We start from the raw sequence: 22,443 nt of genomic DNA, 5'->3' as shown, positions 1-22,443 counted from the left end.
GTAGCTTCTCAACACGTTGGACTGAGTTATCTACGTGGCTTCTCCTCCTCGTGTGTTTGGGATTTGGGGCTTCTCCAGGCTAGAGTCCTGGACAGAAGTGTTTGTCCCTTTCTGTAAACCCCATGCAGTGCACTGACTGGTGCCCTTAGTGCAATCCCAGCGTAACAAAGGGAAATAATGCCTCTAAAAAGAAAGATTTTTCTGGAAGCCGATCCCATGGCCGAGTGGTTAAAGTTCCATGTGCTGTGCTTCTGTGGCCCAGGTTCACAGGTTCAGATCCCAGGCACAGACCTACTTCACTCTTCAGCCGTGCTGTGGAGGCATCCTACATACAGAGTAGAGGAAGATTGGCACAGATGCTAGCTCAGGGCTAATCTTCCTCAAGTGAGAAAAGAGGAGGGGTGGCAACGGATGTTAGCTCTGTGTGTATCTTCCTCAGCAAAGAAAAAAAAAAGATTTTTCTGATTCTACATTTGGAGGGGATTTCCTTCAGGATATTTTGAAGTCACAAAAGAAAAGATGGGCTTTGTATATCAACCAAAACGTTCTGTCCTGGGCTCAGCATCAGTAATGGATTTTTTTTTAAACAGCTGAGGCAGATGTTGTGTGTATACTATATATAAGCTTCCTCGTGGACAGTCTGTAAATTTGACGTAATTTGATGAACACTTTTAGATAATATTTTCAATTCAGCTCTAGCGTCCCATGTTGGTTACAATAGAAAAGATGGATAGATTAGCTCTTATTTGCCCACCATAGTCTCAATTATGTGATTTCTTCCAGCATTTACCAGTCTGAAACATCAACCTTCAGCTGCTGCATTCTCATCAGAAAGTCATTGGCTATAAGTTGAACATCTCATGTAAAACGGGAATGAAATTTAACCTGTATATATTTTTCAGAGAGTCTGAGCATATTACAACTTTACACTTCCTCTGGACCGAATGTTTCTGTTCCCCTCAAATCTGCATGTTGAACCCTAACCCCCGAGGTGATGGTATTAGGCTGTGGGAGCTTTGGGGGTGGGTAGGTCCTGAGAGTGGAGCCCTCATGAAAGAGGTTAGTGCCCTTTTAAAAGAGGCTCCAGAGAGATCCCTTGTCCCTTCTGCCTTGTGAAGACACAGTGAGAAGATGCCCGTCTAGGAAGAAGGCCTCACCAGACACCAAATCTGCCAGTGCCTTGGTCTTGGACTTCTCAGCCCCTAGAACTGTGAGCCATAAATTTCTGGAGTCTATAAGCAGCCCGGTTTATCGTGTTTCTGTTATAGCAGCCCAAGTGGACTGAGACGCTACAGAAAGCTTTTCTCCCAAAGACCATTTAACTTATCTTCCTTTCTCTTTATTTCCATCCCTCCCTCTACCTCTCTCTTCCTCTCTTCCTTCCTTACCTACAGGCAAAATTGCCATAAAAATGTCATTATTAGCTATTTGGGGACACATTAAAACCACTTGTTAGGAGCAATTCTGGTGTGGTCGCAGCCAGGCCTTTCTCGCTGGCAAGTGGTAGAGGCTTCAGGCTGTTGTCTCCCCCTCAAACCATGAGCCAGCATTCGGTGTCCCACTGGTAAAACCTTGTAATGATTATTTCAAATAACGTTATTGTTAGTGATTCTGATTTGAAAAACATACTTCTCAGAAAACTCTTCCTGGAATCACTTAGAAATTTATCAGCAGAAAATATTCTATGTTCTGAGTTCTTAGAGCTCAGAATTCACACTTTTAAATTTTATTTGACTTCTTGACGTGTGGATATTGAGTTAGTTTCTCTCAGAAGTTTCTAGATCAATACTACTTTTTGAAGAAGAAACATGTATTTTTATTAATACCTTTTGGAACTTCTCTAGAGGATTTTGGATTTTCCTTCTTTATTCCATCCACAACAAAAGTGACAAGGCTAGCTTTAGCCCCTTATGGGGTATAATCATCTGTCAAAATTTTTTTTTATTGCTCTGTCCATGTGCAGCTTTGGCTATTGATGATCTTCCCTATTTATTAGCATTTAAGCACACACTCTGTGTGGTTATGAGAACAGAAATGTGGCAAGGTCAAAAGATGCGTTGCTTTAGTGTAACTGAGAGGAAAACTGCCATTGTTTATATTTGTACTGAGGCAAGGCCCTCAGCTACTATTCAGTGATTTATAAGCATATTTTATATTGATATAGTTAATTGATAGATTAATATCTCTGACTTTTTAAACCTATGTTTCTTTGTATTTTGACTCCAATTTCTTTTAACTTCTTTGCCCCTGAATTTACAATAACATAATTAGTACATGAGAGTCATTCCTCACAGACCTTTTTTCCCTCAACTCTGCTGGCTTACATCTCGGGGAGGGGGCCTCTTCCAAGTTCACCTTTCCCTCAGTACTTTCCCTGAGCACCGGGGCACCCTTCAGAGTTCTCATCACGTCTTAGGATTACTCTGCTATGATAGCGTAATCATTCTGTATATTAAACCTCCCCAATTTAAAAAAAATCAATAAATTCAATTGTAAAACCGAATATAAACTTACAAGCCCAGTGTTCTAAATGTCACTAAGTCTTTAAAGTGCAAGAAAATCATACATTACACTTCAGTTATGACTCAAAATTGTGTCCATTAAATTACTTTCATCCATAAAAAAAGATTGTTTCTTAAGAAACTTAACATAATAGTTTTGTTAAGAAAAGCAACGGCTGTCTTCACTTTGTTACCTAAGTGATTGAGAACTGGATGTTTTTCTTGGTTTCCTAAAGTAATAAATAATAGTACCGCTTCTTCCTGTTTTTCTTTTTTTAATTCCATACTAGCCAAAAAGACAGAAGCATATACCTACAACTCCAGTCTCATTCCAAGTTAATACACTCTAGGTCCCAGGAAAGCTATGTAAGACCGTTCATAGGTGTGTGCGTGCATCCTCAGCTTTACTGGATAATGCTGTTATTTTCCAAAGTGGTTCAAACAGTCCCACTGGCATTGTTCCACCTTATCTTCGGCACTTGGTACTCTCAGACTCTTCCATGTCGTTAGTAAAATTATAAAATGTCTTAAGGACCTATAATTTTTCTGAGATTTACACTGTCAGTCAAGTTGGACGGTGGTAGGACTCTTCCGACACTAACTTCATGCTCTTGCAAACTATAAGGCCCCTGGGATTTTATAAATACTCTTAATCTAGAGGTAAAATATTGTGGAGTCACAGATGAACTAGCAGAAAATAGAAATGAAAAGAGTGGTTCATCTTACACTCTTTCAGGCTCTGTACCAGTAAACTCCAAAATGATATATTAAATAAATTACTATGGTAGAACAATGGCCATCATGAGTTAAGAAGAACAAATATTGTCTGATGAGGAGTGAGAGCCCCCTAAAGCCCATCCAGAAGCTTTGTCTGGAAGATCTATTTCTGAAGGCAGAAGTCAACATCTAGAAACAGGGACTGCCTTCAACTATTCTAACCATTCAGTTCCCTGCCAAGTATTTATCTACAATTGTATAGACATGGCCTTTATGTAGGCCCAGTGTGAGATAGACCAAAATCAATAGATTTATAAATATTTAAAATAGAAACTTCTAGGGACAAGGACCATGTCTTTCTAATTGGCTTTATCAGCAGAGTTTTACTTGCATGTGTGGATGCTCTTAATACATATAATTTAGTTTGTTATAAACAGACTGTGCATGGGTTATGTATGATTATCTGATTCTTTATCATCTAATAAATTAAGATCTGATTTAATCTTAGTTCAGGTCAAGGTCTTTTCTTATATAGGTTTCAGATTTATCTAGCTCTTTAAGGATTATGTTTCACACTTAAATCGCTTTCTGCTGAAATAAATTGTCACCAAGAGTAAAAATTTAGCGGGAAAAGATACCTTTAACAATGTTAGAAAATTTAATGCACTTCAGAACAGATTTGTGTTATTAAAGATCCAGCATTCGTTATTCAGTAATCGTTCATCCCTGTTATGGTGCTTAAATCTAGGTACCGTGTGTTTAGCGAACGCAGATTCTGCTCAGGTGGCGGTTAGACACTGCTGAGCAGGTTTGTGTTTTCAGCACAGCGTGGCATCATTGAACAGTCTGCATTTCTACATTAGTAGTTTACTAAGTGCTTTTACATAGTAGTTAATCAATAAATATTTGTTAAATAAATCAATGGTGCGTTTAATTCAGTGTTCAAAAGGATTCATGCTAATATTAATAGTTTAAAAAGTCTTTAAGCCTATAAAAGTTTTGAGCAGCTCCTAGAGTCAGTGAAGCGCAGTGAGAGCGCCCGAGGGGAATTTTCTGTCGTTATTTGTAGATTAGAATGGAGTCTCTGGAAAGGTCCCTGCTGAACTCTTATCGGATTGCTGATGGAACATGGCGTGACTGCACCGTTACTTGTGAAGCACTCCAGTGCCTTCCGGAGATGTCTGTTCTCCTTGCTACTCATACAGTGAAAGCGATTATGTGATATTGTAACAAATTTTGTTGACAAGCTTTCCTTTCCAGAGCTACTTATCTAAGTGGATGATTTTTGACTGAAAAGCTTATTTTTCTTTCTGTCTGTCTGAATGGATTGCTTGCCAGTGGTGACTTATGGCTTACTTCATCGATTTTCAGTAATGAGATAGAGCAGTATGCGGTAAATGTCTGTGTCCATGGCAAGGATTCTAAATCACATTCTGAAAACCACGGACTCGATGGTGCACTGAGTCCATCTCCTCAAAAATGTTTGTGGTGAAGATCCTTTGAAAAAGCTTGGGCTTAAAGCACGTCACTTAGATGACAGATTTAGAAAAAACAGTCACAATCATTAGAGTGAGAGAACCATCTTGGCTTGTTCAGGCTGACCCTCTCCAAAGGTAGTAGAGGAGAGTTCACCCACCATCTGATGGGTACGGTCTCAGTGGATGAGGAGGGAGAGAGAGGCTGTGGTACTTTTAAATGCACTGATGTCTCTAGAGTAGCATTCAAATATGTAACTGATCACAGCATCCATGTAACTGATGGACACCGTCATGTTACTGATGATGAACTCCCATGGCTATGGAATTGCTATCCAGTGTTCAGGTGTCTTGGGCAAGGAAGGCACTAGAAACAAATGCAAAGGGAAAGCTTGCAGAATTCACTCATCCTGTTTCATACTGAGTCACTGTCTCATGGTGTTGAAATACTTCTGGCATTCACTCTTGATCTTGATCATAAGGGGAAGGAATTATGCACTAGTAAAAAGTAAAATATTTGTGGAATGGAGGAGGAATCTCTTGAAGATTGTGTTTTATGGTAGTGCTGTTTTATGGCTCTTGTATCCTCTCCACATGTTATTTAACTCCTTCAGTCAAATTCACTCTTTAGTGAACACAGAGATTGCCATGGATTGGTTTCTAGCAAGAACTGCCTTGAAGTTTGTATGAATTGAAAACAGAATTACTTTGTGTGGTCTACAGTGACACATGATATGTGACTATAGGTAAGACACAGGAGGACATCAAGCTCACATCATCTCCAAGTATGTTATTTACCCTTCTGCATAGGGGAAATTACACACACATACACGACATGCACACATATGCACACACCATGTATGTTATATGTACGTGTCGTCTATATCTATTCTACTGTTTTTTCCTAGATTACACATACATTTATTAAAGGTTACATAATACTTTGTTCTCTAATTACAAAAGAGTCTAGATAGATTTTCCTTTCTTCTTTATCACCTGCCCTTTAATTAATGCTCTCATCCTCCTGTCGAGGACTCCTCCAGGCCTTCCCTTATGACACCTATAAATCTCACTGCCTTCTTCCCATCTGTTCCCTCCGCAGTTTCCCTTCATCTCATGATCCACATCACTCCAGTTGCATCGCTGTCCTTGTTTCTTCTGTCTCCCGTGTCTACAATGAACTTTAAACAAAATCTTCAAAACAAACATTATAGTATCCTGTACGCTAATCTTATGGAAGTACAATATAATCAAAACATGTACATAAAATCCTACTCCCAAAGGTCAAGACAGCTGTACTCTGGGCTTTTAAAATTCATGTCAATAATGATTCCATTTCTTACTTAACGTGCTAGTTTTCCTAGTTTGGTGCATTCTTGGTTCTTGCCTGAGATTGGCCAGTTAGGCAGAAACATAAAAATTAGCAGCTGAAGCAAGGACGAGCCTGCTCCATAGATTAGAACTTTGACACAGTTACATATAATTGAGGATATTGATGATGATCTAGTGAAATGAAATGAAGCCTGTTCTGGATAAACTCTATCTTATGTGCTTGGGAATAAATGGTAGAAGTCTAATGAATTTGTCCTATAGTACAAACAGAATTGTTATAGTTTAGTGCATTCCAGAGAAAAAAGGAAAATAATATTAATTTAATGAAAACCACTCGTGTCAAAAAGATAAAGATATGAATGAAATTTGAGTACATTTCCATACTTGTGGAAATGATTCCTAAACCTAAAATGACTCAGTAAATAAGCTATGATTTCCTGACAGGGAGAGTTGAGGAGGTGGAGAGAAGACACAGAAGGAATTAAACAGTAGAGAAGATTCTAGAGGAACAAATGCCAGAATGACTCCAAAATATCCTGGGATTTTTTTTTTTTCCATTCTGATAAATCTCTATTTATATTTCTTGGAGAGATATGGTACATTTAACCACTTCATTTCTACACATGATACAAAATAATAAGAGCAACCAGCCTGCTGAGAACTCAAAGCCAGATGGTGTATATGTGTGTCAAGCTGAGTTGATGGTTTGGAAATGCCAGCTCTACAGAATGGCTGGAGCCAAATGATGCTTCAAGTTAATCCCACTGAAGAGTCACTGTGCATCTCCGTATGACTTTTACATTCTTGAGTTAATTTAATGGATTTTAAGTTGCAATGGACAACATGATACATATAGGCAATGGAGTAAAATGTCCCTAATGTGATTTGTTAGCTGTCAACTCAAATCAAATTCCAGCAAAGTAGCAGATATCTAACGTAGTTTTGGCTAACTGCTTCTTAAGTGAGCAAATAACCGAAAGTCAGTCCATGCTTCTCCCCAGGGAATGGTGGGCTGTTCCATAATTTTTAGGGATTATCTTTTGAGGATTCGTCAGTGTGTGTTTTTTAAAAAAAACAACTAACAAAGCCCAACAATTCCCTCTCTGTCTTCTGATGTTTGGAAATTAGGAGAAAATCGTTTTGCAGTAAGTATCTCCTTTCCCTGACCTCCACGTACTCACTTTAGGGAAGCCTTCTGCAGCAGTTTAGGTGAGGTGGTCCCAGCAGGGGAGAGCCAGTGGAGAGTCCACAGACAGGGACAGGGCAGCCACCCCTAATAGCGAGGGGACTGCTGTGTTAGATGACTTCGTTGGATAAGAAATGAATCAACTGTAGAAAAGGATAAGACTTCGTGGGCCATTGATCTTGTAAATTCGGCCAAATGTTATTCAGCCTATTACATTTATATTTGCAGAAATTCTTTTCTTTTTCTCTTCTAGAATATGAGATTCTGTTTCTCTCCCCCATCTTTTTTGCATTTTAAGTTTCTTCTGTCTCCTTGCCTTTCAAATCTTCATGGAAGCATCTGCTTCCCAAGAATCAGTGAATCACTTATTTATTTAACAAACATTTATTAATTTAGCCCCTAGTTGAATCAGTTTTGGCTTCCTCTATTTTGAAGCCCAGCTATTAGGCACATATACATTTAAGATCATTATGCCTTTTTTATGAATTGATCCTTTTATCATTATGAAATGTTCTTCTTTATTTTTGGTAATATTCCTTATTTTGAAACCTACTTTTTGACATTAATCTAGCTGTTCCAGCTTTCTTATGATTAGTGTTTGCATCCATTGACTTTTAGCAAATCTGTGTTTTTATACTTAAAGTGTTTTCTGTTTGTTTTTTAAATGCAATCTGCCAATATCTGCCTTTTAGTTGGAGAACTTAAGCCATTTGCATTTAACATAATTATAGGCATTGTTGGGTTAAAATCTGATATCTTATTGTTTTCTTTGTCTCATCTATTCTTTGTTCCTTTGTCCCAATTTCTGACTTCTTTTGGACTACCTTGATGTTGTTAGTATTCCCTTTTATTTCCACTATTGGCTGATTTGCCCTGATAGACAGAATTTCAACATTACTCTCCAAAGATGTCCCACTGTAATCCTGGGAACCTGTGAATTAAGGAGCTATAACTCCTCTAATTGTATTGTGATATATGGCACAGATGACCTTAGGAAAGGGACATTATCCATGTGGGCCTGATCTTATCACATGACCCTTAAAGGCAGAGAGCTTTTTCAGGCTGATGGCAGAAGAGGAAAGCAGAAAGAAAAGTCCGAGAGGTCTGATGTTCTCTTGCTGGATTTGAAGATGGAGGGGGCCATGCGCGAGGATTGGAGAGCAGATGCAAGAAGCTTGCGAGTGACTCTGGCCAACAGCCAAAAAGGCAACGTGAACCTCAGTCTTACAGTCAGAAGGGACTAGATTCCACCAACAACCGGAATAAGCTTGGAAGTAGATCTTTTCCTTGAGCCTTGAGATAAGAGCCCTGCTTGACCAACACGTTGATTTTGGCGTTGCGGTACCCTGAACATAGAAGCCAGACCAACCCACCTGGCTTCTGACCTACAGAACTGTGAACTAACCAATTCATGTTTTAAGCTACTAAGTTTGTGGTACTTTATTATGGAGCACAGACAACTAATATATTAGCTAAAGATCTCCATTTTATTCTTTTAGTGATTGCCATAGGGTTTATAATATGTATCCTTAACCTGTCACTGTCTGCTACTGAATAATATTATACCACTTTCTGTATAACTAAGAACTTAACAGTATACCTTCCACTCACCCCTTCTTGTCCGTTGTGCTATTGTTGTCATAATTTTATCGCTAAATATGTTTAAAACCTCACAATATAGTTACATTTTTGCTTTAAATATCAATTATACTTAAAAGATAAAAAATTAGAAAATAAATCTTTTACATTTGTCCACATATTTACTATTTTCAGTTAGCATCAGTGCTCATATAGATTTGAAGTTCTATCTGGTATCATATTCTTCATCCCTTTAGTATTTCTTGTGGTGGAAGTCTACTGACAATGAATTTTCTCAGCTTCTGTTTGTCTGAAAATCAAGTCTTTCACCTTTGACAGTTTTTCTCCCTTAAGAGGACATTAAAGATGCCATTCTCTTGTTTTCTGGCTCTCATCATTTTACATGAAAAGTCTGTGGTAATTCTCATCTTTATTTTTCTGTATGGAAGAAGTCTTTTTCCTCCAGCAGCTTTTAAGATTTTCTCTTTATCACAGATCTTTAGCAATTTGATTGCACTGTGACTTGATGTGATTTTCTCTGGATATATTCCTTATTTAGCTTCTTAGATATGTGGGTTTATACTTTTCAGGAAATTTGGAAAAACTTTACCCATTATTTCTTCAAATTTTTTTTCCATATGGCCCACTCCTCCTTTAAGGCTCCAGTACACTTTATATATTAGACTGTTTGACATTTTCTCAAGTTCACTGAAGTTCTGTTAATTTTTAAAATCTTTCTTTCTCTGATTTATTTTGGATAGTTTCTATTGGGATATATTCAATTTAAAAATCTTTTCTTCTGCAGTATCTAATCTACTATTATTTTTACTGAGTGGCTTTTTAATTTCAGGTAACATCTTTTTAATTTTTAAATGTTCACTTTGGTTCTCTTTGATGTCTTGTTTCTCTTGTTGTTTTCACTTAACTTCTTGAATCTATGTAATTTAGTTGTTTAATGCTCTTGTCTGCTAATTCCAATATTTCTGCCATTTCTATATTTGTTTTTATTGAATGAGTTTTCTCCTCCTTAAAGATTTCCTACTTCTTGGAATGTCTAGTAGTTTCTGGCTGGATGTTGGATTGTTGGATACTGTAATGTTGCATATTGTTGAATGTCTGGATTTTGTTATCTTTCTTTAAATAATGTAGAATTTTGTATTTGCAGGCATTTAAGTTACTTGTGGATCAGCTTGATTTTTTTTTTGAGGCTTGTTTTTAAGCATCGTTGGGGTGGATCTGAAGTAGCCTTTACGTCAAGGCTACTTTAGCATCACTATTTAGGTATGAACTTCCTAGGTCTCTACTGAAGGCCTGTTGCAGCCAACAAGCCCTCTCTCTGTGATTGGTCAGAACTTGAATACCTCTGCGTCCTGCTGAGCCCTGAGAACTCTCTAACCCACAGCTTGTGGGAAGTAGAATTCTAAAATGACCTCAGTGATACTCACTCTTGTATAATCCCCTCCCTCTGGGTTTTGGAAGATTGTGTGAATACAATCAATCCTGTGATTACGTGACTTTACATGGCAAAAGGAGAATCATCCAAGGTGGGCCTGACCTTATCAGGTGAGCCTTTTAAGAACAGAGATTTCCCTGGCTGATTGCAGAGGAAAAAGTCCAATATATGAAAAAGCTGATTTATACATTTAGTCCAAATGTCTAGTTGTTTATGATGGGAAGCCAAGTCTAGTACTAGTTATTTGATCATGGAATCTTAAAATTCATTTAATTCACTTAATTTGGAGCTCACTAAATCCTCCTCTTATTAGCTAATCTTTAAAACTAGAGGAACTTGAGTTGGAAGGAAAGGAATTGAAAGAGATGAGTCAACTATATCCTAAAAGTATGAAAACCACTCTTTTTTGCCTTTTATTTTTAAGTTATTTGGAAATATTTCATAATAATGAAATATATAGAGACTAATACAGTCAGCTTCTAATATACCCAATAGTCAACCTAAGAAATAAAATATTATTGGCACACTGTGTCCTTCTCCCAATCTTGTCCTCCCTGTAGAGGTACCTGGATTCAGTGTTATTAATTCCATGCATTTCTTCACATTTTACTTCATATACGTGCATCCTTAAATTTTTCTTTGCGTTTTTTGAAATTTATTTCAATGGTGTCCAAATGTGGCATTTTTTTTCTGGTTTCTTTTTTCTTTTTTAAGATTCGCACCTGAGCTAACATCTGTTGCCAATCTTTTTTTTTTTCTTTTTCTTCTTCTCCCCAAAGCCCCCCAGTACATAATTGTATATTGTAGTTATGGTCCTTCTGGTTGTGCTGTGTGGGACGCCACCTCAGCATGGCCTGATGAGCGGTGCTAAGTCCGCGCACAGGATCCGAACTGGTGAAACCCTGGGCCGCTGAAACAGAGCGCGCAAACTTAACCACCCACCCTACCACAGGGCCAGGCCCCTCTGGTTTCCTTTTTATTGCTTAATATTTTGTTGCGAGAATGAAGAATTGATATGTGCTTAGAAGTCCAGTGTATGAATACAGCACAATTTACTTATCCAGTCAACTATTAAGAGATATTTAGATTATTTCAACTTTTTTGAAGCAATGAGTGTTGAAATTAACTTTCATGTACATGTGACTGGTACACATATATGAGAGTTTCTGTAGGAAATACCCTTCATGGTGAAGTCACTAGGTAATATAGTATATGCATCTTTAAATTACTAGATATTGCCAATTTTTCTTCAAAGTGGTTGTCCTGATTTGCATTCCCACCATGAGGTTTCTGGTTTTTCTACATTCTTATGCCCCTTGGTATTGTCACGATTCAATTGTAAATAATTATATGGATGAGAAATGCTATCTCATTGTGATCTAAATCTGCATTTCCCTGGTTATTGATCAGGTAGGATACCTTTTAATATATTCACTGGCCAGATTGGCATGGAAATTATTATTCCCCAGTGTGCCCACTCCGATTTCTCAGACCCCATGAAAGTTGATATAAAGATCTAATATCTAAAGTTGTAAGATGTGCTATGGAAATTTTTCCTAAGTATGAGATTATTCCCTGAATCATTTAAATTATTTCTGGTCATTACAACATGATTCTTGCCAGCACTTCAGTTGTGCCATGCTCAGTTGTGGCAGTCTTAGCGTTTCCTTCTCTGGTTTTTCTAGTTGTAGAAAGAACAACAAAAAACCTTAAGTCATCGCAACTAGAAGACAGGCTACATTATGAGGAAGAATAGAACATTACTCTGGCAAGGATTGGCTAATAATAGCAGGATTTGGTGAGCTCCAAAGAGCTCAGTGTGTTATATGTAAAAATGCTGCAGGATTTTTGTTTATTTGACTAAACCTGGTGATGGAATCTCCATTATTAGGAATTTTCAAAGTGGCTTAGATAAGAGTTCAAACAGTGTGATTAACAATCTGACTGTGCCAGTGCTATGCTCAGGGATCGAACCAGATAATTTTGAGGGTCCATCTTCCCTTTGTTCTGTGTCTCAGTGAGGAACCCATCCAGATTCTTTCCACTGCCAATAAGGAAATTTACCAAAAAAAAATTTGTTATGTTTTCTAGACAGGTAATGAGTAAAATTGTATCTTTTACAAATGCATCATCAGTAAACTATTTCTTATAGAAGAAGTAGGAAAAATTCCCCTTAATCTATTCTTGGTGCTAAATGGGTGTGACTTTGAGCCCAGGGAATATATTTTCTGCCCGTTCCTTAATTTGAATTATCATTTGCCAAGCTGTATTACAGTATGCCACCTATCTCCACTCACAGCTCTGGATCATCCATACTTGTAGCTCCACTTAAAAGATTTCACGAATTATTGGGCTGGAGTGTTTCAGTGCTCTTCCTCTGATAGTCCAAGTAAAACATAGCTGATGTAAGTAATCCAATTTATAATTCATTTGGGAATGTACAGCTGGTCACTTTTGGGGGGAAATGCTGTGGTTATCTAAGTTTACATTACTTTGGAAAGATTTTATTTCATAAAAACTGCAAACCTGAGAAGGGGGCCATTTAGTTCAAGTTTGACAACAGAAAATTGCTCCTTATCGGCCTTGATTATTGCTTTCAGTTGATTTCTCTATGACTCAAGGACTAGAAGCTTTCTACCACTTCCTTTGGTGGAAAAACTTCTAAATCTAAGAGATTAAATCATGGGAAGTTTGCTTCACATTCAGACTAAATTACCTCATTTATTATTCAGAAGACCCTTATCCTTGTCTTTGCGCTTCTTAGATGTTTGTTAAACCCGCTAGTCAATATAACCAGACCACAGATGTGGGGTTTTAGAATAATGGACATGTCATTTTGATAGTTGGTATTGCTTTCCGTTGGGCTTATTTAGAGGTGTGTGTGTGCATGCCTGTTTTGTATTTGTCCTGAGATGAGCAAAAATGGAAGTAGTGTTTTTAAGGTGAATTTTCTCACCTACCATAGCCAGTTGTGAACATCTTCCTCTTTCTTTATTTGTAAGGCCTGCTCTTTCACTGTGCCTCTGATGGGATCTTTCTGTGCGTCCTGTTGCAAAGGTGTGTAGCTTGTTTGCTGTCCTGCAGCTTAGGTCTCTAGATCTTCCTTACTCACACCAGCTCTTGTCTCCCTCCAGGTTATCCAGGCTGTCTTTTTTGGCATCTGTGTGCTGAGCGATCTTTCCAGTCTTCTGACCAGAGGAAGTGGGAACCAAGAACAAGAGAGGCAACTCAAGAAGCTCATCTCTCTGCGGGACTGGATGTTAGCCGTACTGGCCTTTCCTGTTGGGGTTGTGAGTATGATGTGGAATGCATTTAACCACAAAAGAAACAGGTCTTGTTTCAGGCTTCTAAGAGAGAAAAGGGCTCATTGCAGGACGTTTCTGTATTAGTTTGCTAGGACTGCCATCACAGAACACCAGAGACTGGGGGCTTCAACAACAGGAATTTATTTCCTCACCGTTCTGGAGGCTGGAAGTGTGAAATCAAGGTGCCCGCAGGGTTGGTTCCCTCTGAGGCCTCCCTCCTTGGCGTGTGGATGGCCTCCTCTTCCCTATGTCTTCACATTCTCTTCCCTCTGTGTGGGTCCGTGTCTTAATCTTCTCTTCCTGTCAGGACCTCACTCATATTGGATAAGAACCCCTCGATGACCTCATTTACCCTTAGTTGCCTCTTTAACGGCCCTACATCCAAATACAGGCTGAGGTACCAGTTGTGAGGACTTCAGCATATGAATTTTGAGGGGACACAATTCAATCCATAAAGCTTTCTTAAGCAGCCCAAACTTGAAATATGTGGTCCTAGGGTCTATGACCATTCCAGTACTTTTGAACTTGAGAGAGGAAGTAGCCTTAGCTCATACTTCTTCAGTTACCCAACTGTGCCATTAGCTAACATCACTTAAGTAAACGCTGCTTAATGTTTGGGTCTGTTCTGGCTTCATTGATTTTCGTTGTTTTCAGTTAGATTTCCTCCATAACTTAACTTCCTTCACAAGTCTGTTAATCATCTATTGTCTGTACATAAACAACGTTTCTTTAAAGGGCCAGGGCTCCATGAGATTCTGTAGATTTTAACCTCTGTATAGCCAGGAGAAGAATGAGAGAACTCTGGTGAATCTCAGCTGTGAGGACAAGTAAGAGTGTGTTACCTGATTCAAATTCAGACCTTTTGTGTGTCAGCTGATTTCTGCAAAAAAACAGAAGCCCAAGTGACCTGGGCCAGCACATGTACCAAGTCCAAGGTCCATTGTAGGCAGAGTCAGAAAGTTGTTTTTTAAATCCTTCCAATGGCTCCTCTTTATATTTGCTGGATCTATAGGCGGCGGAAGCCTCTATATGCGTGTTCTAAGACCAATCAGTGGTCACCCAGACTATCACTGAATTGCTTTTTCTATGTACTGAGTCATATTTTCTTGGACAAAATAGCCCTTAGCTCTTGACCACACAAGAGGAGTACTATAATCTGATCCCATTCTTCTGCTCATTCCCTCATCCTTATCCTCTGAAAACTCAAATGGTCCTCAGATTGAAGCTATCTAACAAATCTCTCAAATTCTGTTGCTTCACATAATAGAGTTATATGCTTTATGTATTATTTAATATTTCCTTTTTTGGACTTGCCTTATAAAATTCAAATACTGTGTATCAGAACAGTCATCTAAGAGAAAATTTCCCTTGGTATAAAGAGTGAATACTTAGACTTTCTGCATGAAAGAGTCATGCAGATAATCCAAGCCTCTGTATTTTTTGTTTTTTTAACCCGCTTACTCCCTTGGAATTTCTGTAGGCAGGTCATCACCTCTGGAAGTCTTCCTTACCTAGATGGATACAAAGTCACACCGTACAAAAGGAAACAGGAATATGACGATAGTAACTTCTTTTCCCCTGTCTCTGCCTCTTCTTCTGTTGTGTGGAGTCAATCTGTGTCTCCAGGGCTGAAATTGTGCATTTTGCCCCTCTCGTCAAAGGCTCGTTGCGTATGCCCTTTAGACGTCTTGATGTAACTTTGGCTGGAAACTTTTTGCTCCTGCTTGAGACTTGAGATATTTGTCGGCTTTCAGTGTCCTTCCTGAATTTAGGCCATGTGTGCTTCATTGTTTGTAAAAAGAATAGATTCCTTTTTGTTTTTTACTTTAGATATTTTCCTCCACGCTTAACTACGTTTGTTGTTTTCTCTGTATTTTGAAAGAGAGAAGTAATAATACTGTTAATATCACCCCCCCCCCCCGGCTTGTTTTAACCAGAAGTCATAACATCACATCTTCCTTACATCCATAGGCACCTTCCCTGGATGATGAGCTTCACAGAAGAATTTAGAGAATAAATAATGAATCAGAGATATACGTCTTCGCCGATTTCTTTAACTCTTATTTTTTTCTTGCCCACTGCTATGTTGTAGTCAATATTTGCCTTTTTCATAATCTTGTCTCTTATTATGAGTCACTTTCCCTTTTATAGTCATTAACTTTTTATTTTTCCTGAACTTTCTGAAGTCTCTCTGTTACATTTCTCCCTCTTTATCTTTCTTTCTGACTCTCTCTTTAGTATTAAGAGGAATCCTGACCAACATTCTCCAGGAATCTCTGTACATTTCCCACCGTTTCTGTCTTACTTTGTCATTGGACCTTTTGTATCCATATACCTAATTTCTACCTGATTTCTCACTCTATTACACAGAAATTCATTCTGAGGCAAAAACTCCCTGATAAATGGCTTCTTCCCGGACCACATTAATTTTATTTCAAAGTTGTATTTACAGAGTATATGAATTTGGCTCTTTATAAGCATTTTAATGCAGCTGCTCAGTGGACTCTGGAACTCCACTGTAGTTTTATCTTTATCGCAATAGATTTTCCTCCTGATTAAAATTTGAACCCTTCCTGGAGCAATGCCACTAGGAAGCCCTTAGAGAGGTGTCATCTTTTCTCTTCCTGTGGCTTCTGGCCCTGGAGGAGGTGTCCGGCCTGAAGGGTGCACTCCCTCAGAAGGATGGGAATGGCGTTAATGCCCAGGACCCAATGGACATATCTTTACACCTGCTGGAGTCTGTAGTGCCAGCATGTTTATCATGTGTGCAAATGATGGGTTATAACATTTGTGGTTAAACACCTTTTACCCTGTTGGTTGACACAGTCAGAATCCTAAAGGGAAGTACATCTAGCACTCTCCCTGCACCAGAGACCCCTGGGCGTAGCTTGAGTTTCCTAAGGAGGAAGGCGCAGAGCCCCCATGGAGAACCCCCTCTGGTTCCCAGAGGCCTCCCGGCTCAGCTCTGACTGCCAGGTGACCGCCAGCCTCGCAGAGGTCCTCCCCGGCTGCTTTCTCCTGGCTTCTTCTGCCCCACATCTTTTGTTTGTCAGCCAGAAGTTTGCCAGGAAAGCAATGTTATTTTTGCTTCCTGGTGCAGGGCATAAAAAGAGGGCAGAGTGGCTGCTGAATATATCACCTCTGCTCGAATTTTCCTGAAGAGACCTCTTAGCCCTGAGCTTTTCCTGGCACTCGCATTCTCCCTCTCTCTCACCTTAGCTGCAGCTATGGTAGCAAGAAAGACATGGGCAGGTTATCTGGGATTTGTATTTTCCACGCTAATGCTTCCTCCAATAAAAAGGTTAACTGAGAGTTGACAGTAATTGCTTTATGGGGGCATGAAGCACTAAATATGATTTTGTGACCCATGGACCTGCTGCGTCTTCTTCATGGGCTCTATCTCAAGGATATATAAAAATAGGGAAGCATTCCAATCAAAGATAATTGGAGTAAAGTTTTGTTTGAGCATAACCTTGAAGAAATGGGGCAGAGTTGCTTGAGTGAACATAGCGTGTATCATTTTGATTGGTGTGGATTCCCATAAATGCAAAGCTGGCCTTGATTAGTAACACTAATGGCCGGAAACCACCGCCACTCCCAAGCCTTGCAACTCATTTTGCAGGAATAACCCATGGGAGGCTCTTCTTACCATGTGCAGTTTATTTCTGAACCCTGTCACCCTTTTAAAGAAGCATTACAAATAATTCTATGACATTATGTGGTCTGGAAGCACTGAAGTTTATTAGGAGCAATCAAGCCAGGAATGTCTTTTGTCTCCTGTGAGTTGGTTGACTTTTGTGCTGGCAGATACTCTTCTAGTTAAGAGCATAGGCTAAGGCTTTCAATCAAAAAGAAAAGGTGATGCAGAAAAAGAGGAAGAGTAGCAAAAAAGTGAATATATTGAGTATGAAATTGCCCCTCTCGAAAATCCTAAATGTATCTCCAGCCGCTATCCAAAGCAGCGTCTTTAATGACAAAGGACAGTGATACATTTTCCACCCATGCAAGTCAACGCATCCCGTTCGTTTGCAGCTGCTCAGCTTGTACAATGCACACAGTCAAACCTCATCACCTCCCTAGTCCTCCTTTTTCCCTGGTGTCACTTGGGTTGCTCTAGACCAGAGACTGGGCTGCCGCCAAACTGACCTTGATCCATCCCCTGGTGAAGATGAGGATGCCCCTTTCTTAACAGAGAGGGAGTGGGTCTGAGAAGGCCCTGGAAGTCTGGATCTGTTCTAACCTGGGATGGACATCGGGGGATCCAGAGCAAACCAGCATGTGCCAGGATGAGCTTTTCTGGAATTTGGTCTTCTTATCTGAGTTTAATCTCAGAGCTATTTGTTAAGTAACCATTTCTGGTGCTATAATCATCTTGTAGACGTGGTGAAGATTAGATATGTACCAACATAGTCTAGAATCCTTGAAAACTTGTTTTCGCTTGTGATGAGTACTGTAGGGTGCCTGCTTCCATAGGAAATATATGGAAAATAGAGCTTGAAATCTCAAATACAAGCTCAAAGAAAAAGTATCCAGCAATTATCTTCAAAAACTGATTGTTCAAAGTCCTCATTTATTGACATGCTAGCTAACTCTAAGCCATCCTTCAGAAAAATTTTGCAATGCATATAAATTTAGATTGTCGCACCCCTACAACTTAAAAAGCTTTATTTTCATTTCTGGTTTTTGAATGTAGGAGATTGGCTTAAGTGCAAAGCAAACATATTAATTAATATTAGTTACTAATGTTAATATGACACATAAAGGAAGGGAATTTCACTGTATTTGAGATTGTAAATAAAAGCAAATGCATATCCTTCTGTTCTGATGTTAAAGAGAAATGTTTAAAAAACACGTTGTTTACTTTGTTCTACAAACTCTGGATTTAATATAAAAATACACTTAATATCTGCTGATCCTCTCTTTATTAAGTTTTCACACAGGTACCAAGAATCAAACTCTTTTTTTATTTTCTTTAAGCCTTCATTGATGTTTTAAGTTTCTTCAGATGCTCTTTTTCTTTCTCTTCACCTTTGAAGTTAAAAATATAATATCTGCTAGGTCATATTTTGCAGTAAAACCCAGTTCGTTTTGGGTTGAATCAATCATGTGCTTTCACTGTGCACTGAAATTAGCGTGAGTTGAGTTGGCTAAGAGGGCAGGTTCATAGATGAGGATTCATTCAAGATCAGTAAGGAAGATGAACCTTTCCCTGCCATACCAAGAGAAATGCTCAGAAGACTGTGATTACCCAACCTAGGAAAACAGTCTTACAATCATTCTTTTGATAGCCTTTTCAAAAGACCAAGGACACAATGTGATTAGATGGATGTACCTGATAGGGAATCAGGTTGCTTCTCAATGGTCTTAGATGTTCTTCTCCCCTAAATGGAAACCCAAGATCTTCTGCCTAGCTGACCTATTTAATTTGTACACGTTTCTGCTAACTCAGAGTAGTCAGCTTTCTCAATACTTGTAAGACACATTTGTTCAGTATAAAAAATAATCACACTTTCATAAAATTTTTCTGTAGGTGCCCACTTTTAATCATGCTACAGTGTAAACCACACATTTATATCCAGAAAATTCAAAGGGTGGAAGTTCTAGTCAAGTCAATCATTATTTGTGGTACATGGAGCTTACTAGGTAGCAAGAACAGAGGGCTACAGCCCAAATGGCAGAGACTAGGAATTGGTCTTGTCTTTCAAGGGTCTCACAGTCTGGAGAAGATGGCTTTATTTTATAGGTTCTATCAACAAGTAAACTCAAAGGGGACATGATCAGTATAACAATACATGTGTCTAAGGTACAGAAGTGGCCCAGAAGAGGAAGGGACTGATATTAGTGAGTAGGAGGTCCTGGAAGACTTCCCAGAAATGAAGATATCTGAGGTCTGTTTTGAAAAATGACTAAAATCTTATTGGATGTATAAGTTAATGATGCTTTCAGCTGCAAGTAACCGAATACCCCCAGATATCCACCTGGCTCACTCTTTCACTTCATTCAAGTCTCTGGTTCAATGATTACCACTCAGAAAAGCTCCCATGAATAGCCTATGTAAGTTAGTCTTCCCTTACATTGCTTTATATTCTCCATAATGATTACCACTACCTGGCACATTATATGTTTATTCTTTTGTTTCTGGAGTATATGTCTGCTCTGACTTGGTACACGCCCAGGGAGGCTCTGTGTTTGATTTACTACAGTAGCCCAAGCATCAGGAGCAGTGTCTAAATAATACAGTATTTGTTGAGTAAATATTCAACCAATGGTGGCTTAAGCAGTAAAGATATTTAATATCTCACAAAATGAGAAGCCTGGAAGCAGGTAGTTTCAGGGTGGTATCGCTCAGTGTTATGAGACTTGGGCATTTGCTGTTTTCCAGTTTTCTATCTCCAGAGTGTTAGCTTTTGGTCCTCAGACTTGCCACCTACAGTCTAAAGAGGGTTAATGAACAGCAAACATCACATCCTTCACACCCATGTTCAAGGCAGGGAGAGGAAGGCGCTCTTCACGTTGCCCTCCCCAACTGGTCCTCTCTTCGTCAGGCAAATGACTCCTTCCCAGAAGTTCCGCCAGCAGACTTCCCTGTAGGTCTCCAGGATTAGGACCGTCCCGTGGCTGGAACCAGCTGCAGGGGAGGCGGGAAATCAAGTAGAACAGAAGCGGATGAGGTTACCATGAGGGCTTAAACTAATTATTGTGACTTATCTTTATGGGTTACACTCATTGCTGCCCAAAGCAAACCAGGAGTTTCAAGAAACAGTATAAAGTAACAAATTTCGAGAGTAACAGTTAAATATAAAATAAATAAAAACTAATAGGATTTTAGGTAACATATTGTTTGTTTTTCTATGTTGATACGAAAAATAGATACAGTAAAACTGATGAGACTAATCGTGGACGTTTTCTATCTTAGCTTATTTTTTCCATTCTTTCTCTGCCAATACCATTCTTTCATGCATTCTCGTCAGTATTATCATAACCCACTATCTAAACCTGACATTTGAAGAAGTGCTTCTCAAAGAAGGTCAGATAATGTTACACAACTGACTAAATGGTTTATGTTCAGTTTCTGAAACTCCATAGGAAATTCGTCGGAGGTGGGTCTGCTTTAGACCACCAACTCAGAGAGGTGGACAACTGGGGTCACTGAGTACAATCTTCCTCTAATAGCTCTCTGAAAATTGTAGAGAATTATCATGCCTTGTGTATCATTTCACAGAGTTCTTACTCTCTCTGGGCCAAAAGGCCACAAAAAGATCTCAGAAAATGAAGATATCGTCCCATATTTATATCCATGTGTAAAATATGTATTTGAAATATGTGATGAAGAAAAGGTAGAATTGATCTTCGGTAGCATTAATAATGTGAATCATATTATAAAATAGACATATGATTCCTGTTCTCAAAAATATGACCTCCAAAACCAGGCTCTTTCGTATGCCCTTGTTTGAGGGACCAGAAACAAGATGCAATATTAGTTGTTGATTAAAAAAGAAATGAAAAGAAAAAAGGAACACCGTTCATTTTTCTTCTTCCTTCTTTCTGTGTCTCCCTCCCTCCCCATCTCTCCCTGTCTATCCCTGTCTCTCTCTTACCCTTCCTCCCTTATCCTTCTAGCCCAACCATCTCCTTCTTTATAGGAAAAGAAACAGCAGTTTGCTGTGTGGGTGTTCCTGAAATTATTACAGTCCCTGTGGGCATTTTGAGGTAACTCTTACCTGTTTTAGCTGGATCAAAATGTGCTGTGTTACATCAGCCAATATCAAAACGGACAGTTCCCCCCAAGGAAAGAGCTGATGGGCTTTTTTTTTTTTTTTTTTTTTTTGAGGAAGATAAGCCCTGAGCTAACTCCTGCCAATCCTCCTCTTTTTGCTGAGGAAGACTGGCACTGAGCTAATCCGTGCCCATCTTCCTCTACTTTATATGTGGGATCCGAACCGGTGAATCCCGGGCCGCCGAAGCAGAACGTGCAAACATAACTGCTGAGCCGAGCTGGTGGACTTTGCACTGACACAACATTTATCAACTTTTAGTTTTGCCCGAGCAATTACCATGCTAATGATTTGCTCATTTTACCACAAATAGCCAGCCCTGGATAGGACTTTCATTCATCCTGCCTTTGTATAACTCGTAGGAACAAAAGTTGGAGCGTACTTCTGACTCTGGGGGATGCGTTCCAGAGACACAGGTGGGAAGGTGGGCAGAGGAGGAGATGGGAGATGGTGAGGGGAGAGAGAGTGTGCGGCCTCGGTTCACAGGTCGCCCTGCTAGCCCTGCTCGCTGGCTCGTAAGCGCCTCCAGAGCCACTTTTCAAGAAGGGTCCCTCTTCAGATTGTCCCTTTGTCCTGTAGGTTAGGTCTATGTTTCACTTACACGTAGCGACAGACATCCGCTAGGAGTTCAGGCTGCCCTGGCGAAGTTTGGTGTGACATGAGGAAAACGCAGGGAGCTGTGTCACAGAGGGAACCAGGAGGCACCCTTCCCTCCCAGTCTGCTCCTGTGTTTCTCCGGGTTCTCCACCACTTTGTTCATTAGTCAGCGTGGGGAGACTGGGGAGGGATGTGAAATAAGAAAGAACCCAAACATAAACGAGTGGTGCACCCGAGTTAGAAGGCGCGAACCTTCCTAGGCAGAGAGGATTTTTCTGCGCCTGTCTTTATCATCTCACCCCTTATCTATGTAGGGCCTGCTCCCTTTGCACCGTAAAAGTCAACTACAAAGTTAGAATGACTGCCTTCATGCAAGCGCACTCCCACGCACATGCCCAGGGGATTGCTGTCAAAGTTAGCACTGAGCGCACGAAGGAAAACAGCCCCTATGTTCATTGATGTAATGACATCTTTGTCTGAATATTCAGAAATGCTGCCTGTACCCCCATGCCCCACAAATCACC

General features: G+C 39.5%; 1 protein-coding gene and 1 long non-coding RNA gene across 13 annotated transcripts in view; one reads left to right on the top strand and one right to left on the bottom strand.

Moving 5' to 3' along the window:
- Positions 1-22,443, top strand: part of AIG1 (androgen induced 1) — a 227,621-nt gene that overhangs the window by 42,777 nt on the left and 162,401 nt on the right. For 10 of the 12 annotated variants that reach the window (XM_070602822.1, XM_070602821.1, XM_070602820.1 and 7 more), the window contains exon 2: positions 13,377-13,532. The exons of the other annotated variants lie outside the window; for them this stretch is intronic. In XM_070602822.1, the coding sequence (XP_070458923.1) occupies positions 13,377-13,532 (156 nt within the window). The remainder of the gene's footprint in view (positions 1-13,376; positions 13,533-22,443) is intronic. 12 annotated transcript variants of the gene reach the window in all.
- The window catches only part of LOC139080736 (uncharacterized), a 30,521-nt gene continuing 27,893 nt past the window's right edge, over positions 19,816-22,443 (bottom strand). The window contains exon 3 of the long non-coding RNA XR_011535475.1: positions 19,816-20,175. This is a non-coding gene — a long non-coding RNA (uncharacterized lncRNA). The remainder of the gene's footprint in view (positions 20,176-22,443) is intronic.

This window comes from Equus przewalskii, chromosome 32 (assembly GCF_037783145.1).
Source record: "Equus przewalskii isolate Varuska chromosome 32, EquPr2, whole genome shotgun sequence".
NCBI lineage: Eukaryota > Metazoa > Chordata > Mammalia > Perissodactyla > Equidae > Equus > Equus przewalskii.
Note: the sequence above shows the minus strand (reverse complement) of the source record. Positions and strands in the feature narration are given on the sequence as shown.